Source organism: Larus michahellis, chromosome 3 (genome assembly GCF_964199755.1).
Source record: "Larus michahellis chromosome 3, bLarMic1.1, whole genome shotgun sequence".
NCBI lineage: Eukaryota > Metazoa > Chordata > Aves > Charadriiformes > Laridae > Larus > Larus michahellis.
Genome location: NC_133898.1, coordinates 43419074 through 43439075, shown reverse-complemented (window position 1 = coordinate 43439075; position 20002 = coordinate 43419074). Strand labels below are relative to the sequence as shown.

General features: G+C 43.6%; 1 protein-coding gene across 1 annotated transcript; it reads right to left on the bottom strand.

Annotated features, from left to right (window-relative positions):
• Positions 1–397: 397 nt before the first annotated feature.
• LOC141740504 (protein ELYS-like) lies at positions 398–19676 on the bottom strand. Its single transcript, XM_074579329.1, has 24 exons — positions 19556–19676; positions 18583–18836; positions 17266–17446; positions 16266–16473; positions 15433–15549; positions 14382–14466; positions 11353–11500; positions 10570–10702; positions 10301–10482; positions 9864–9925; positions 8903–9031; positions 7074–7164; positions 6896–6985; positions 6593–6733; positions 5715–5819; positions 4846–4939; positions 3833–3956; positions 3655–3711; positions 2539–2685; positions 2260–2447; positions 1946–2090; positions 1719–1850; positions 640–787; positions 398–552 (listed from the first exon to the last, which is right to left on the bottom strand). Exons 1-24 carry the CDS (start codon positions 19674–19676, stop codon positions 398–400), a joined length of 3237 nt encoding a protein of 1078 aa, XP_074435430.1.
• Positions 19677–20002: the final 326 nt, after the last annotated feature.

The window sequence follows — 20002 nt, the reverse complement described above, 5'->3', positions numbered from 1 at the left end:
TTACATCTACATCAGTACCCACCAGTTATAACGCAAGCAGAAACACCTTCACTGCACTGCTACGGGAATGACTGCGGAAGCTTTGTGACCTGCTGCCTTCTTCCCATCCCAAATTTTCCATTGACTCCCATGAGGGATTTGCGTATTCCCAAGTCCAGCCCCGTCTTCTCTACAGTGTTGTCCTAAATCCCAAAGCCGAGACGAGCTGAATAAGTGAATGCATCTAAGGTCTCTTCTTGTTCCTGTCTCTAGTGAGGGACTGGCGGGTGCTGTTGAAACCCAACTGCTTGCTCTCCTGTTTGGATCTCAACAGGTCCCATTTTAGAAACATCCTCAATTTTAGAAACATCCTGCTGAAGAAACAGCACGTTTAGCAGCTATAAAAACGACAGCATCTTTAAAATCCACCTTGTGAGAAACCGGTTTTCTCCTTCATTCCTGCCCAGGATTCTTTAATTCTGGACAATATTTTCGCCAGAAAATTTGGTCTTCGACGCACATTTCCTGCTTTCGCTTGTTTTCTTACTGGAGTTAATGGCTTTGGTCTTGAGACTGGAAAGCAAGAGGGGAAAAATTTCAGCCTGGTGTCATCCAAGTGACAGGGAATTCTCCCCTCTATTTCCCCCCGCTAAAAGTTACCTTCTCTTGAGGCCAGTGCAGGCAAATGGTAAAGCTTGGCTCTCTCTACGGCCAGCTGCCTTTCAATTCGTGGAAGGATCTTGCCATATTGGGCTAATAGAGAATTTCTGGCAACTGCTCTGTCGGTCAAGCGATGATCGCCGTCGTTCTGATGAAGGAAAAGCGGAAAGCAAAAGCTTAACTAATTACAAGAAGTTCCTTGCACAGACCTCTCCGTGCTATTTCGCATTAGTGAGCAGATTTCCTCTACGGGTGTGGGAAAACACCTCCACTGCACAGAACAGCGGCAAGTTCTACCCATCCGCACACACCGATTTCACCTGGTACTTTTAGCAAAGTGGAAGGAAGACTGGAATAGCAACAGAGCCTACAACTTGAAGTTAAAACAATGCTGGCACTCTGCAGAACCTTCTTCTGATACACCTGTTATCACGTGCAATTTTCTGATATCACCTGCAATTTGCAAACGACTTACTACATAGCAGGCTTTCCCTTGTTCTTCCTGAAACGCCAGTGCCCTGAATATACGGGACAACTGGAAATTACCCTGGACAACATGATGTGAAGATTAAAACAAGCAAGAAAAAGCGACCTACGCACACCACCTGGCCGCATGACAGTTTTCAAATGCAGGACCTACGACTTCCAAACCACCTTAGAAGTTTGAGTCACTGGAAAACTATGATTCCAGAAAACAGCAAACGTGTCACAAATCCAGAACACAAGTTCATGTAACACAAAATGTAATCTGGCTATTTTGAGAAATAGAGGTTAGACAAGAATTTTTGTCATAAAAGCCGTGAAATGAAAGTTGTGGAATTGGAGAGCACACTGTAACTCGCAGAAATTAAAAAAACAAAGAAAACCCACAGAAATTTAACCTGTGGATTGGCATCTAGCCTGCTCTCAGCTAGAAAAATACAGTTGCGTGCAAGACACAAGCGATGACATACAACCTACTCGTCATCCCACAGGAAGGAGTGACACACAACTTCCAGTAATCTAAGCCACGCATAACATACGTTAGTAACACCCAGCAGAAACTTGCACGCTTGACAGAACAGAACTTTCACGCTTACCATAAGATTTACGTTCATGGATTGATTCAGCTCTAGGGCTGCAATGTAGTTGGCACGCTGCAGATGGTAGACTAAAAGGAATTCTCGATTCTGAACACCAGCACTGGTCCTTAAAAACTTCTCCAAACACTCCTATGAGAAAAAAAAAATCATTCCAAAAATCTGTTATGGCTCTGCCTTTTCTCTTTTCAAAGAGACGATGAACATTTTTCCTTGCTCCCACTTACTTGTTCGGTGTCTGTGAAAGGCAGCTTCAGCAAGTCTTCCATCAGGCCCATCTCCCGGCACATTTCGTACATGTGTTTTAAGAGGTCTTCTAAGTTTGCCTGAGCGGCATGTTGGTGCAACAGACCCCAAGCCTCCACCATGCACCTGTAATTAATTTTTCAGACGTAAAGGGATGTTAATAGCATAACCAAAGAGATGCCCCAAGAGTCTTGTACTCAAAGTTTAAAGGAAACTTAGGGGATGATGATTTCTATTCTTTGTTCTCCATTTTCACAAGATCTGCGTGACAAAATGGTGGGGTATATTTCTTTACCTATTGGAGAGCAACACAGTGAGGAGAAGCTGCACTTCCCCGCTGCTTGCCGTGGGTGGCCTCATCAGCTGGATGTATCTGAGGGCTTGCCCATGCTCCCCTTGGCACAGGAGGGACTGAATAATTCTCTTGTGCTGCCATGACGCGGTTTTGATTGTAGCGGGATGAAAGAGCAGGGCCAGTGAATTCTGTACAAGTTAGAGATCGGGTTTTAAAATCATTTTCTAGATTATAGCTTTGTACTGCAATGTATGTCTGACTCAACTCTACCATACTTACTTCGTAATCATTGTGATCTAGAAGCCAAAAACCTTCAACAAGCTTAACAAGTCCCCAAGGCATGCCAAAGGCAGTTGGGAAGGAGTCGATTGAAGTTTCTGTCTCACTCGGAAAGGAACGCTTGATATCCAGCAGCAAGTAAATTGTCTGACATCAGGTATCTCATTAAGGCTAATCAGTTTGTAAGACCAAAACTTTATCACATTACCTTTAGAAAAACATAATGAAGTAAGAATATAAAAGTGGTAAGAAGCAGAAAATACATTCAAAACATTGGAGCATCCAACGCTCAATTAATACAGCAAATAAATTCCACAGTTGGGTTTTTCCCTCATGTCCAGCGTCTATAAAACAGTGTAAATTGTGGCATCCTTACAGTACAGCTCAGCTCCGAATGCTTAAAACTGGATTTAAACCAGTATGCGGGTCACTCATTGGTAGCGTCATTTTCTCTTTCTGACGTCCGTTTTTAGGGACATCATCTAACAAGACAGCTCCGGGCTATAAGCGTTTCTAAGCCCCTTGCTCTCTAGGCTCCCCTCGCGGGTTAGGCAACAAACAGCAAAAGCAAGGCTGTGTATTTCAGCAGCTTAAAAATTAAGTTTCTGCCCCATGACTTTTCTCTTCTCCCTGTTGCTTATTCCGTGTGCCTGCACTTTCAACGGAACCAAAGCAAGCACCGTGAGCTGCGCTGGAAAACCCGTGATTTCAGCAAAAAATCCGGTACTGGTAAACCACTCTTAGAAATCCTTTTGCTCTGAAACAGAAATTGTTTTATAACCCATCATGGGTGTTTTAGAAAATTTTAAACGGTGTTTAAATTTGGAGAAAAACTAAGGACATTTTATATCTTCAACCCTTATTACTAAAACTGTTTTCTCCCTATTGGAGAAGACTTTTGCAACCAAACGTTTAAGAAAAAAGTCATCAAAAATCCACAGTACAAAGAAATAAAACAGCGCTTCTGTCTACAACTTAACGCTAAACTAAATGTTTTCACTTGCATCGTCTTTGAAGCATAAATGAAAAAATGTCATGAAACAGGTCGGCGACCAACACTGAAGAACATTTATGTGCATCCCCTGGAGGTGTAATAAAAATAACTAGAAAGGATACAATTGCGTGTTTGCAGTTTTCTTCAATGTTTTCTAGCAAATAGAGATCCAGCAGTGCCTGAAATGAAAAATTAAGAGTTCTGAAAAAACGCCTGTCTTCCCTAAATCATTGGCTTTTGGGTGGGGTTTGGCGGGGAGGGCGGCCGTTTGTTGTTGTTCTCAGTGAACAGGACACTCACATGCAAACTGGCAGGCGGGTATTTCCCAGTTCCTCCTGCATCTCTCCGCCACAGCTTCTCCACTTGGTCTCCTAACTGGGAAACCATTCCATCAACCATCAAGCAGTCCGAGTCCCATTTTCCTCTGGAACAAAAGGTAGCAAGGATTTGGACAGAGTTAAACACTAATTCCAGCCTCCCGGTGTAACGGCTTTCCTCCAGTCTTCTGCTGACTGCAGCCCTGCCCTTTCATCTCCCGATGGCACAAAGCAGAAAAAGGACACTAGAGGCTCTGTGCTTCGAAGGAACACACGAGCCTGTATGTAAGTTACTTGAGAAGTAAGCCAAGGAAGATGAACTTTGAAGTCAATACCTCCTACCCTGCAGCTTCCACCTTAACTCACCTTGCAGCCTCTTGGTCACAGTGCCATCGCCGAAGCTTGGTCAGGTCTTTATTCAGTTTTCAGTACAATTTCCAAAGAAAAACCTATTATCAGCTAATCCAAGGCATGCCGCCTATGTGCTAGGCAGCTAGTCCAGGAAAGAGAGCTGACGTTCGCAAGTGACTTCTATCCGACAGCCAGGAGAGTGCGAGGCGTGCCAACTCCATGTAACTCCAACCATCTTACGAAATCACACCACGTACTTGTGAGAAGGGGACTTAGGCCAATACAGTTATGACCCTCTATTGGTCATGTGCTCATAATCGGTCATATGGTCATATGGAGGTGACTGATCCTGTCCTAATCACATGGCCTTTTTCAGTAGTCAGAAATTATACACATTAGCCAATGAATAAAGTAGACTCCCGAAAAATGATGATACCAACCAGTGGTACTAAGCAGAGATAGATATCAACGTTTTAACACAGGAAAGTAACCTCTCTGTTCAACAGAACACGCGTGTCACTGAAGTCAAGAGTATTGCTGGCAGCGGCATTACGCATAGCCCATGCAACTGTTGAGATAAAAGCCATTCCCTTCCACTTCTGAATTTGCCGTGGAAGTGTTCTAAAGTCTTCCTCTAGCTCTTACCTTGATAAACGCTCAAGTTTCTGTCGGTGACCAGTATAGTAGCTCTCAATCAGAGGATAATTGTAGAAAGGTCTTGACAAACGCGTATCGTCATCTACAGGCAACAAAGCAGAAGCAAGTTAAAGCAGTCATATCACACTTGTAAACGAAAATTTTTGCCTAAAGAGACAGAAGATCGTACAAGCTAAGCATCAAGAAGCCTCCAACTCTGAAAGAAGCCAATCCTCTTTCCGCCTTTGCTAAAAGAACTCTAAGAGACAAGACTCAATTCCTTCTTGCCCCAAGTGCCGTTTCAAGGTTACAGTTCACGCAGCATTCACAACATGTAGGGTAAGCTGAAGTTCACTATAAAAAAAACCACCCAGTTCTCAAAGGGAATGGTTTTAAAACCATTGTTTAAAACAATTGTTTGTGAGACAATTAAGGCTGACAATGGAATTTCTAATCCATCCAACTAAAGAAGGATTTCCAAGGTGTACTTTCTCCTCAAGCAACTGATAGAAAGTTCAAAACATGCAGGTAATGCTCTCACTGTAAAAACAAGCATTCCGGTACTTGTTGTTTAATAGTACTTTGTTTAAAATCTCAAGTAGTTCAAGCTGTGGACACAAGCAGCGCCTTGACGTCAGGGGTCCATTGCTATTCCTAAAATCCACCCAGGAAAGAAACTGCCTGCCTCATTCTATGCTGTGTACTTGACAACCCAGCAAAATCTCAACTTCACCCACAGAACTTCAGCACACCCTGCCACTGAACCAGCACGACTTCTTCCTGACGAAACCGTTACAAAAACATGGCTAAGCACGCGTTCGTGGGAGTCACTCACTGGATGGTCGCCTTGTTACAAACGTATGACAGGTCACGCTTACCTAAACCCTCTGGAAGGAGACCGGATCGACAGAACCAGATGACCACTCGTGCATACAAAGAAATGAGGCCGGTTACCGCTTGCTTATTTGTCACGTCTGCAAAACCTGAAAAAAGGCAGGAGATGATTAGCGTTATGCAATTCTGTTCATTTTCACAAAACTCCCTTCATCCTACTAAACCAAAAGTATAAAAATAGCACATTAGAAATCTTTGTCTTTGTGTTTTTCATGCTGTATCGCTTTTTTATTTGAAGAAAAACCGCACTATCACCACCAAAAGAAAAAGCAACCCCTATAAAGAACTAAACTCACTAAAGGCTAAAATAAAAAAACAAAAAAAGCCCCAAAGCCTGAACTACTAAATGCACGCAGGAATAAGACATCTGTTTCTCACGTAGCAGAGATTCTTCTGATAGCAAAGGGATATTCTTTTCTTTTCTCAATAGGCCAAGAACCATTTCTAAGAGAAAAAGCTGTAGAAACTCAAGTAACTTACTTTGCACGTTACTCGTTTACGCTTCCTTCGTATTGTTTAGCAATTTGCAACACGGTGTCTGCATGCAACTAGAACTTGCTAGCTAAGAACTCAAAGGAATAATTTTCAGCAATACCACATTCGGTTGCTGTAATTTCAGCCCAGTTGCCTACAAAGCTTCTCTCTGAATGTAGCCTCCCCCACCCCCTTGCATGAGCTCCACCATAAACTGTTGCCCTGAACTCCATGCGTGTTTTGTGGTGGTCCCAAGCGCTCAGCTTTAAGCCCCTTCTCCCAGCTAAATGTGACTGTCTTCCAATCCTCAAAAACAACAAAAGCCCATGTTGCCACAATTCCAAATCTTAATAAAACATACCAAAGATTTTGTAGCACTACTACAAACCTTTTTCAGTAAGCTCTTGTGCTTCTGTGAGAAAACAGTTTAAGACCGTGCTAAGGTTGCTCAAAAGCAACTGGCAGCGCTGGAGAGACCGTAATGTCTGGGGGTCAATGAAGTTGCAAGAGCCATCAAACAGCGGAACACCTTTTCAAGAATAAATATTAAATCGTTAGCCGACAGAGCAATTCCAGAGTTTCAAGGCGCACTTCAAGGACCGCGTGCAATATCCTATAGCGGCGTATTACTGAGGAAGCTCAATCAGAAAGAACGACTTTAGGTTTGCAGAATGACTACACTAGTACTCACAGATTTGGTCAAATTCTTCCTTTGTAGAGATCGCTTGGTTCCATGTCCACTCAAGAACAAACCGTAAATTACCAGCAGACCTTGGCTGCTCTTTAAACAAAGAGAACAAAAAAGAAATGAATCAACAGGCTCCAACTCAAAGAGGTACCACGTAAAAAAACAACGTTCGAAGTATTACCTTCAGATATCCAATGTTTAATGCATCCAGTCAGAAGTCCCACAGAACCTGTCTGGACAGCAGCTGACAATACTGCTTCCAGCTGCTCCTCCTAAACGTAACAGACAAACTCAAATGAGAATCTTACCTACTTGCACCATGTGAACCATCAACAGTAAATGTTTCTTTCTAACTGCATACTCATTCAGACATCACAAAGTCAATCAGGACACAGGCCAGGAATGCCACGTCCTTTCTCTTAATTCCAGCCACAGGCTGGACTGCTCACTGCTCTGAGGAACACATTAACACACTTTTCCTCTGACATTTCAACTTACTGCAGCCTAATTCTAATCTTTCTTCGCATGCCTCTGCATTACAGTCTTCACGTACTGAGTTCCAACTTACTACGTCCAGAAACATCCTCTGCTAATACGCGTTACACATCTGTGCATATAAGTTTGCCATCAGGAACGCAGGAAGGGGACAGGACAAACACAACTGTGCAACGTTTGCATGGAAACAGTGAAGCTACGGCCAAGCAGCTTTCTAGACTATGAAGACATGAAGCAGTTCTGACACCCAAAACAGTACGTTGGAATTTTGTAACGTGACAGAAAAGAAGCGAAACATTTACATCCTAACGGTTTAAATGTTAGGCTCTTCAAATACTATATTATAGTGTAGTGGTAATCCTTACAAGGATAAATCACAGGTATGCACAGACGCGCGATACTAAGTAGTAGGTTATCTCAGCTGGTGTTCTCGTACTTCTCTCAGGTGAGAGGACCCTTCGTAAGTTTTTACTTTGGTTTTTGGGATGGGATTTGTTTGGTTGGTTGGGTTTTTTTAAACACATTCAAAAGTATCTTTCCCCTCTAGGCAAAATCATGACATTCAAAGCGACTTCTACACATGTAGAACACACATGTGATATTGCCATCTTTTTCTGAAAACTGGTTTCAGACAAGGAAACACACCATTGGCCAGCTTGCCAAGAAATTTCTTTGAGCTACCACACTGTGCAGAAGCGTTCATGTCCTAACACACGTCCACAAATGTGGTGACGAATGCAGGAGACAGGAAGAGGAGGGCAGCGGGAAGGCTGCTCTCCCCTTCCTGCTGATTGCTCCAGGGAAAGGTTGGTGCATTGCAAATGGAAAACCTATGGCAGGGGGAGTGAAGTCACTGTGGTGGCATAAAGCACATAGAAGGTAGCGAGTGTCATGAGATAAAGGTGATTAAGGTGTTGCAGCTGCAAGAGGGCAGTCTCAGAGGAGCAAATTGGGCTACTGCAGCACAAGGCAGAGGCTACAGAGCTGAAGATCGGCCCGGAGAGGATGCAGAAAAGCCTACCGATGAAGGGAAAACGAGGGCAAGCCGTGAAGAAATTGCCAGGGAGAGCTGACAGCAGTAATCCTTTACCACAGCCCACTTCCTTGGAAGCAAATGATCACGTACAGTGCAGCAAGCCGACGTCTGCAAGAGCTCGCATCCCAGGGAGACGCCCCCATCGTCGGCTACTGCACTGAACCACTGCTTTGAGAAACTGACAGGGATGGGGGTTACTCTGGGGGACACATGCGTTATGTTGGGCATGACCAGCACTGACTGCACGCTTCCTTGTGCGCATCTGTGTGTGGCACCGAATTAAGAGAGGGGTCTCTAAAGACAGATCTCTTAGGGCTGTTCCCAGTCAAAGTCACTACTTTGGATCTAAGGATACGGTTACTTCTGCTAGCTCAGGTCAACACCTGTATTTCAAATTGGAGTATCGTGTCTTGTAGCCCCTCCAGCCCTGTCAGACCAGATGGATGTATTTCCCCCTTGATTCCCTCATAGGCACTCACCTGACTCAAACTGGATGGCTGGACATCAACTGGTCTTGGAGACAGCAAGCCAGCTACAAGACACCTATTGTAGCTATCCTGAATGGCTTCCCATATTGAAGGACCAGATTTCTTCAAAAAATTCAAGGTCTGAAACATCAATCGAAAACCACAGATTAAGACAGCATTGTTATTCCGTCACTACGCTTCTGGATAACCTCTAAAAGGAAGAATCTAAATGTTCACTGACACCGTCAGACAGCCTGAACCACTAAGATGCTTTAGGTTAGCAATCTGCGTAATTAAGTCTTTTCTACCTTCTCTGTCTATACACAGGCCTTGCTCTTTCCCTCAACACTGACACAAAATACATTCTATATAAGCTCAGCTAACATGCAACTTCACGCTTTGGAAGATCCTTTCTATGCCTATTCGTATGGAAGCCGATTCATGTTGGAAACATTTAGTGAGCTGAAACTTCACTCAAAATTATCTGTCACAATCTGTGCTGCGGCTCAGAAGTTATAATTTGGCCAAGTTTGGGAGAAAACAAAATTTTCACTCCTCAAACAGTTATGTGGTTTTTCATTTTCTCCATTCCCTCCTTTTTCAAGAGAATCGGGGATCAAAACTCTAACTCAAGACTATGCAGGCAGTTCGACTGAGGGGCAATAAAGAAGTAACACCTTTCCCCGCCTTCTACAGTGGTTTTGTTCTTGCTCCTGGAGCAACGTTGCGTTCCTTTCTAGACATTCAATCCCCGATCGTGCTTCAAGAGGAGACAACGGCAGTTGTACAGTCCCAAGAGGGGACCTAAAACATTACCATTTGCATACAACTGGCGACAGGATACAATTGCAACTATGCGTGTGGACGGGCAGGATGAGCATGAAACGGTCCCTAACACGGAAAGCAGTGCAACAGAAAACTTAGAAAAGCTACATCTCCTGCCACTCGCAATAAAGATACAGTAAAAGATCACCTCCTTCTGGAAGCCGGTGCAAGTCATGTGAACGACTCCGGAGGTCAGCAAGCACGTACCATCTGCAGAAACAGGGAACGTTTGACAACCTTCCGTACTCTCACAGTTATGGCATGACCAGTTTACATTTTTTACACACCGGTATCTAGAAACATATAAGCTTTGAGCTTCAGTTCACAGTCATTTCAGGCTATAACCAGCACCACTTCACCGGCTACATTACAAAAGCACCAAAACTCAGCCGGCTGTCAGATATGTTTCACAATAGTAAATACCTTGTCAGTACAACGCGATCAGAGTTGGGTTTGGGGGGGACTGGGTGTTTTTTTGGTTTGGTTTGGGTTTTGAATGACAAACAATGACTGAACAAGAGAACCAATGAATGGCATTTGACCTCATTTTAAGCTTATCACTCTCAAAAGCAGTGAAATACCTACCAAAGTTATAGTTGCCTGGATGAAAAAACCGCTCAGGTGGTGGATAAGAAGGAGGAACTCCCCGACTTAGACTCCGCTCATGGACCAGAATATCCAAAAGGAGCTTCGGAGAAGTCACGCTCACTACGGTATCCAGCGACCACAGTGCAAAATAGGGGCACTCATGAGGGACTTCTTCCGGCCTTAAAGAAAACAAGCGCGTAAGCTAAATGCCGACATTCAAATGAATTATTGGCAGGCATATGGAAAACTACTGAAGAAAAATCTACCTTAGTGAATCTGGCATTTGAGCAGAATACCAGCGATTAATGTCAAATACACCCAGGTAAGTAGATGGTTTTCCCTGACCGTACGTATTCACTTGCCAACTGAAGACTGAGACACTGGTGTCAGGAGACGTGACTGTAAAAGACAAGACGTTGTTTCTGACTTGTAGAAAATACGATGGATGCGATAGTTTTAAAACACCACTTTCTATTTTGGCTTCATTCTGTTCTGTCACTCGTGAAACACAACACTTCCTAAGAGTGATTACAGTAATTACGGAATAGCAAACATCTCTGTGATAGGTTTCAGTCACACTGCCCCTTTTTCTTGTCCCCTCGTCCAGATCACTGGTCAAGATACTAAAGAGAAGTGGCCCCAGTGCAGTGCCCTGGGGAACAGCACTTGTGACGGGCTACCATCTGGATGCAGATGCGGACATCGGTTTGAAGAAGGGAAAAAATTCTGGTAACATTCCTAAGCAATGGAGAGTTTGAACTTCTTGTTCAAAGATGGCAGCTGGAGGAGTAAAACGACTGACCATCATCATACAAACGGCCCCACCATACATCGCGATAGCATGTCAGCAAGCATAAAATAAAACCCACTTTTTCCCTTAAAGAAGTCCCACATAACTTAAGCATCCATTTTTTCTTCGAAAATAATCCCAACAGTCTAGTCTATGCAGATAGGCAAGACTTTCAGACTGTGGGGACAGAACAGCATTCGTTGCTTAGGTTCCAAAAGCACTTCTTTTAAAATCACCAAACACGGACATCAGAACAAACCTTCATTTACGCTATCCTCTCCGTCAACGTCGCTGCGGAATTTTTCGACAGTCTGGCAGCTGATTAATTTAGTACTCATCTGGCCTCTCAAGGGAAAGACTCCACCCGTGAGATCTAAACTGAACTTTTTGCCACGGTATTCCAAACCCTGGGGGAAAAAATCAGAGAAGAGAGCAAAGGTCATTCTAAGATAAAAACATACATTATGGCTAAATATGAAAGACAGTCTAACAGAATAGGCTTATTATACTGTGTATTTCTCATGAGCCTATTTCTGATGGTAAATAGAAACTACGCCTGACATGCAAGAGAATGCAGTGTCAAATCGTACAAAGAGATATCTAAAATGATGCAACACACGTGCATGCAAACTCTTTGCTCCATGTCTTGATTGCAGAACTGATGAAGTTAGAGAAGCCCCAGCATTCGAGCAGCTAAAGCTGTCAAGAGGTATTTTCTATGGGCACACCACCAGAGTGACCGTGCACCCCTCTCTAGTTACTGTGAGAACTTCATACTGATTAGCAATCTTCTTTCAAGCCACGTAAGCTATGACAGCTCCTCCTCTCATCTTGTCAGAGACTAACGGGTGAAATATCCCTCAGCTCCTTCACCAAGCACAGCCAACAGCAAAAGGGAAAACCAGAAAGGACACCGGGTGCACGTGGCCAAGGCTTTTAGCATCACGAATTACTACACAGTAAACAAACTAATTTTGAGATACACAGAAACCCCGGCACGATTGTGTTGAACCTCTGATAGCGCCATTTTTTAAGTAAGCATGAAGTGAAATACCGTCTTTCCAAATACAGCATTCATTCAAACTGTCTACCATACAACACATGAACGGGTGTACTGGGGACAAATAGCAGCTCTATAATTAAAAAAAAAAAAAAAAAGAGGGAAAAAGAAACCCAACCCACACAACCCATAAACTGATAACGCCACATTCTACCCAAGTTTCCTAAACTTGCAGAGCTCTGAAATGAACTGGCATGAAACCACACATTCCCGTATGATCTCATAGAATACATCTAATTCACCTAATCTGAGAAGAGGCGAGCTTTCTCTTAATGATTCCAGGAAGCGTTACAAATAAATATGAAGGTTGTCTAAAAAGAAAAATTAAATAATTAAAAAAAGTCTTTCATAACTAAAAAGAAAATGCTTCTGAAGCAAAGCAGTGCATTTTAAACTTTCCACACCGGGCAAAGTCATTCTAAGGAACTCCATTGTATGGGAGATGTTAAGTAACGACTCCATTGACTAGCAAAACACAGAAACAAGTTTTCAAATGAGATGCACTGGTCAAACTCTGATATCAAAGTAGAGAGTGTATACTCTGCCCATCCGCAAGCATTGTGCAGAACGAGGGTAAAGATGCGCTCTACAATCGTGATTTGATGCACCAGATTTAGCAACTGCTGCGACAGTACAAAAAAGGTCTTTGGAAGCATTACTTAAACATACCTTTCTGTTTAATTACTTAAGCAGACTTAAACCAGCCTTGAAGGCAATGGAGACGAGAGTTTGACACGCATATAGAAAAACACAGTACCACATGTTCCATAAGTCCTATTTGTGACTCTTACCATGACACACAGTCAAAGAGGCACTGCTTCATAGCCTCAAACCTAATTCCTGGAACAAAAAGCACTGCTGTATTGAAAAAGTCTTTTGAGCTCCTATGAACTCTATCCAATGAACAAGGATCAACAGTAGATTCCTCCTTCTTTACTCAAACTTGGCCTAGCAAACGGGAGACACTTAAATTTTCTACCCCTGAAGATGGACAAGAAACTTGACTCAGACAGCCATGCAGGCAGACAGTCATGTAGTACTAACCAATCTGTGACTACAAGGAAGTGTTCTGAGACTAAAAGTATCCGCTGTGGAGCACAGGTCCCGCACATCAACAAAGATAAAGAGATAGCATCCAGCACGCGATGAATCACTGGAAGATCCTTCTACTTGGTCACCGTGATAGATAATGCATTTTAAAGAAACACCACCTTTTCCAAACACCTAACCTCTATCTATGCAAAAGCAACAGTGGCAAATGAGGAAGCACCTTTCCTACACATAAGCAAAACACTCAAAATCTAAATTAATCCAAAAAAATCAAAAGGCACAGTCCCTACAAAAACCAGAGTACCACGATACAAGAGTCACCCCTGTTTCGTTCCATAGCTATTGAGAATATGCAAGAGAAAGTACCAAATCAGGAGGAAAGACTTGCTCTGAACTAAGATTACTGTCCCCTCAAAAAGATTTTGGAAGACTTCCAGGCGTACAACTGAATGGAATTACACATCTAACAGATGCGCCTTGTCTCTGTTAGCTATCTGAGATACAAGGATACCTCACATCTGTATTTTAAACGCATCCTCCTTGGAGCCAGATCTAACATTTAGGTACACTCTTCTGACCAAATTACATATTTTCCTGGCTTTAAGAGTAGATTGAATAGGTCACCCAGCCAAAAAGAAGAACGAGTTATCTTTACAGCTACTAAGTGTCAGGATCAACACTGAAGAGACACTGTAGGTGCATTTCATGTGAGAAGTCCGGCTGACAAAGCTCTAAGGGAAACCAAGAATATAAAACTGAAGATCAGCAAAGACTAGAGTATGACTGTATTTTAAGAAAGGGAGAGAGACAGAAGCTTATTCAAGTCCGAAGCTTGGTTAAACCAAGCGATTCAAGGCCCAATCTTCTCTTCCTACATGCCATTCGTTTGGTATTTCAGAATAATTTTATTTGCAAAAGCCGCGTCCTCTTCAGGAATTTCATTTATACGGGCTCTTTGCAGATGAATCTAGCTGGAACACACGACACTGCAGTATAAAATGGTACGCCTTCTTTCCAAAAGGTATGGACAAAGGCCGTGCCCAAGAAGACTCAGCAAAACATTATTATTTTTTCAGCCAGCTCTGAAGTTTGATGGTAAATCTCACCCCTGTAACTCAACTGATACTCCCTTAGAGAAAATTACTATTGTCTGCTTTTCCCACGCATGCACCTCTTACCTCATACATGACTTGTCCTGAGGCCACGCGTTTTCTGTCACCAAACGCTAACTGCAGCAGGTGTAAACTCACCACATCGCCTTCGCTGAAAAAGGGATAAATTATGAAATTTGGTTACAAAGCTGCTTTATAGTCCTCATTGTCGTGTTAGTAGACCTAGACGTTTTCTTAATAGCATGCTCCCGCTGAAAAGAACACCACCTCTTCCCAAAACATGATCATCGGCCACATTTAGCCACTGAAACATGAAGGAGGGCGTTTTGACACTAACAGCTTCAGGGGCAAAAGCCAACCGTACAATTGGAAAGCTGTAATATGTTGTATGGACTAAGAATTGTTGGAAATAGTTCTTCACAATGAAGAGTTCTCCATCAAAACTGCTTTGAAGTCAAATTTTAAAAGACTGCCACTCTACCAACAGCTGAGCTGATGGAATCGCTTGCTGATGCAGAAAGAGAGATCTCTCTGCCCTTCCCTTACCACCAAAGTTCCCCTCCCCCTCTTGCACACCCTGCACCCTTCCAAGTCCGATTTGATTCAGCAGAACAGCAGGAACCCATTGGCTTTTCTGCTGAATCGTTTTCTGCCAGGGGAGCTGCACTGGCTCACCAAGGCTCCACAGACTGCTGACGCTGGCACAAGGCCATCGGCAATACTGTCACCGCCGCCTTTAGGGGCGGCAGGCTGTTCTGTGGGCACGTCTGGTGTTCTAGATCTGCAGCCTCAACTGCTCCTAGTGGTATTTTAATACCACGGTGTGACTATCAAACAAATGATGAAGCGGTCATCGAGGAACAAAAGCAAACCATTTGAGAATGCGAGCAGAAGAATATGGCCACTGTTGCTTTGCCTTCTGACAGAAGGCAGGAACTAGTAGGTCCCTCTTCACGTCTGGTAAATCCTGTAAAAATTGCATTCTAAGTTTAACACCTTCCGTACCGGAAAGAATCACAGACACACAACAAATACACATGTTCAACTGTATGGGAACAAATATCCTTAAAAACAAAAAGAATTAATTCAGTGGCTGATAGTTAAAGTTTTTATTCACCTTTCCTGCGTAGACTGAACAGCCCACAAGTAGCAACAATTGCGAGGATCATTCTCCGGCTCTTGAAAAGTGACAGCATAGACAGGAATCCTCCCTCCTTCAAGCTGAGAGTGGTGCCTACAGGTTTAGGGGAAAAAAAAAGCAAAACGAAAAAGAAAACAAAAGGTGAGCCTAGTGGCCCAAACACAGGTAGTTTCTCGTTTCTTGGACTACGTCAAGCATTGTTCTTCCTGACTTCTGAACCTTATTTGTACCTCCACACTCTACTCTTGCCACCTAATTATTCCTCCACTGCCTATTTATGCATCCAACAGCTTCTGGGGAGTCAGTGCAGATCTGCTGAAGGGAATCCCAACCAGAAGTTAGCCAAATATTTCAGGTGAGATTGCTCCTTCGGCCAAAGCTGACATGCAGGAAAGAATACATTTTTCAGGCACAGGTCAGCTATTGAGTTTTCATGTCTCACTAGTTTCACCCTGGACACTTTAGAGAATATCGGCACCAAAATCACATCACTGACATACTTCAGCCTTTCAATGGATGCCCCAGTTGCAGTAACCGGTTCTGAAAACCCCAGGAACCATGCTTCCCACAATTCCTCAATCCACAGGCACAATAAGGAAAACAATCCTAGTCCACTGGGGAGAAGGCGGACCACTTCATCCAGGTATGACTGAAAAGTTACGTCAGAAGAGGATTTCTGAACGTGCCAAGATTATACTCATACTCATTTCAGTCCCTGAAAAAGTTCTCTTTACATCCACATACTTCCTTAAGCAACAAATCGAGAGCCCCACACCTCCAGGCATGGCCAAGTGTAAAGGCCTACTTACTCTCTCTTCAAAGTTTTCATATTCCAGAGCGACAGGTAGCCATCCGAGAAACCCACAACGAGCTGGTTGCTTCTGCTTATGTAGCACAGGGCTGATACTGCTGTTCCGGAAGCATTTTGTAGTTGAAAACAGAGACACCTCCCTTCGCTGGTCACAGTTTCTCTTCTTTGTGCAACTTCAGCAGGATTTTTAGTGACAACTTCTAGGTCTACACACACAAAACCAAGCAATAAATGAATACGTTATGCCACTTAGGCTGCATTTTAGGCACTGACGTGACAACCCCTATCATCTAATGCTACCGTGCCAGGCAAAATAGCCATTTATGCAACACTTTTTTTTGCCATTGCCATTATGTATGTCTTCAAAGAACATAAGAACTCTCGGATCAGACAAGTATTCTCACTCACATTTGAAAGCTAGGTAAAAGCGTAACCTTAATAACGTAACCAAATTCTTCCTGGACTCTGAAAAGCAGGAGTTTGGGCCTCGTGATGAAACTGTTTGAAGTGGCACCAATTTCTGAAGCTGCTGTTGTAATAGCCAAAACGGTGTATGCAATCTGAGTACACCTATTCGAGATTTCATTCATCCAAATGCATGGGTGTTGGTAAGTGGGGTTTATTTTAAAAAACAAGCCCCAAATTTGCCCCAAGTCAATTAACACAAGCAGAAGAGCATTCCCGGGAAACAGGGCTCCTCCAACACAACTTCCTACCAGGTGGCCGCACCGGCTCACGTGGCAAAATTCCTACACCTCTCTGGCAAGAATCATAGTGGCACAGGGATCTTGGTGGGAGGGGGCATTTACAACACTGCGAGGAGCAGTCAGACACTCCCAGGTTTAATCAGGTCAGGACTATACGATGTCAAACTGCCACCTGTAACCAGTCGTCAGAAATGTCTGACACAAGGGTCTTCAAAGTGGGATGCATACTGTTTCGTTAGAAGACAGAAGTTTTCTTGCGTTTAAATTCATGTGGAAAAACTGCAGGCTCACCCAATGCTTCGATATCATTCTGAGTGCAGGAGCAATCATCCAAACAAAGGTCAACCAGAAGTAGATGGCCAGCATCTGTAGCCACTGCTGCCACCCCAAAGAGCCATCGCAGACTCTGATGGAGGTGCTGAGTGCTCACGCTGGGTCCTCCGTGATTCGCTATGGGTTCTATAGCGGTTACCTACAGGAAAACTACAAGTTACTACTTGAGCTCTTTGACAAGCTCAATAGAAAAAGTAAATACAGGAGCATCAAAGCATTGTTTGCAATTAGATCAAGAAAAGAGACAAAGACAAAAAAGCCCCGTACAAAAACCTGTTACTGCCTTCCATTTACTAGATTTCCTGCGGGTAAGTGACTTAACTTCAACTTAAATGGGGCATTCTATTAGTACAGCTTAGCAATTTCCATTTCCTACTTCACAGTAATTAACTGGAGGAAAACACAGAAAATCAGTTATACGCAAGAAACTTTATCGTATTCAAGGGGCTTAAGACAGACAAACACAACTACATCGAGGTCTCCCACCGCTCACAGCCCACCAGCACCGCGATACAGTCTATGCCTTCTTTGACAAACGGGCGTTAGGATAAATCAGGGCTCGAGAGTCAGACGAGGCAGCGGCCAAGTTGCATGGGAGACACACCATTTCCATGGGAGTGAAACGTATTTAGAAAGCGTTGAAGGGAGAGACCAGCTTAGTAAAATTCACACTAGTCCGCATTTAGAAGAAAAGTAACAACCACATAAAGGAAAAGAAGCTTTAAATGCACACCAGCGCTTTCACGAATGTTGAGAAAAATGTTAAAAGCCAGCCTAAAGCAGCAGCTTCTCAGATAAAAAGGTGACTCCACCTAAAGGAGGAAGCGCACACTGCTCTTTCACGTGCCCAGCAGTCTGCACGCAACTGTCTCACAAGGCGAAGACAGACCTTTCAGCACACGTTGCAGCACTCCCCAGGACAACACTGACTGCTAGAGCAGAGACACGGTATTTCTGATGGAAATCAAGCAATTAGGGCCAAAAAAAGGTGCTTTTCAATGCCTTTTTGTGGAAGGAGAGAATCAGGTAACTCTGTGCTCTACAATAAAACCAGAAAACTTGTTTTACTCTCAGCAAACTCCAACAATAATGGCACATTAAGCCCAAGATTTTACAGCAACACCATCTTGACTGGATACTCTCAAGTGACAGGATGTTAACGCACGATAGAAAAAATACCTCCTACAAAGAGACGCTCCAAAGCTTGTCCTAAAACAGGCCTACGCAGCACCTAACAACATCAAAGCTTCGTTTCTCCAATTAAAAAGTACCTACCCTCCCGGGAAGAACAACTGCTTTAACCACTCTTGAGAGTCCAAGGTCGTACAGACAGAGAACACTTCCCTCTGCGTCTTCCAACCCAACCAGCAGTCCAGTTCTCTTCTCCCAGGAAAACTCCTTCACCACACGAACAGTGGGAGGCTGTTCATTGACTCCACTGAAACGGTACGCAGAGAGCCGCTCTCCTGTCACACAGTTCACCACCTCAAGGTGAGGACCACGTGCCAACCACGCCAGGCCATTTCTCCCTGTGAGAGAAAAGAAAGAGGACTGAAGCAAATGTCCAATGGAAGACTGAAAACAGCTGAAAAAAAATCACAGTGCCTGCCCCTTTCCTTCAATAAACGTACCTAGCAGAGGAAGACCGACCTACCTCATTCTAGTCAATGATTCAAAATCACCCGTTGAAATCCCCAAGCAATCCCTCCTAAAATTAACCACCTTGTTATTTTGCATTTGTACTTGTCATTCCCGCACCAAAGAATCTGGGTTGTTTGGGATAAAGATGACAAGGTCCTGATCGACAGCCTTTATACCATATTCGCCTTGGTTTTGCTAGAAATGATCTAAACGCATATGGGAATACAAGTCTTAGAGCGTAGAGGAAGAATCGAAGGCATTTTGTTTCACTGAACTACTGCCAGCCCAAAGGAAGTATGAGCTCAATCCCTGCATTTACACTCAGGTAGATAGATTCTACCTGGTCTTAACAGAAGCCTAGACCTCCAGATAGGCACCCAGCTCTACTGTCACATCACCTGGAAAGTCCACTTCAAAGTTTAACTATACTCACGTTTTAATATTAGCATTTGTCATCGCTGAAGCACCCTTTTTGTTCTCTCTCTCTAAACAGGATGCCTCTTAACAGCACCAACCTGACACAGCTGATACGATGACCTGAGGCTTCAGGTAGCCTCCAGGCAAGAACAGCTTTATACCGAGACCAAATTTAAAGGAAAATGCTCACCTCCAGAAAACCTCCCGCACAGCACCGAGCCGAGGGTTCCCTCATCTTCCCCAAGTGCCTGAAGAGTCACCTCTGGAAACTGCAGCAGACTGCTCGTTACCTCAGCTGTTAGGTCTCGCATTCTTCACTGTAAATACAGGAAAAAATTGCACAACTAGACTCACGTCAGCCAGAACTATTCTTGAGTGTGACAGAAGTTTCATCAGTATGCAGTGAAAAATCCCCTAGACATCACCTCTAGCTCTTTTCCTTGCAAATAATGGCACTCGGGAGACTTTTTGCTCTCCCAGCAGAGCAAAAGGAGAATCCTTTGCTTTTCTGATGCCTGTGAGATCACCAACAAAAAGTGACCCAGACATATCAACAGAGAAATAACAGGAAAAAGCCCAATACACTGAGTTCAAGTCTACTCACACAGGTTAGGAAGATGGGAGCTGAGAAAAATCA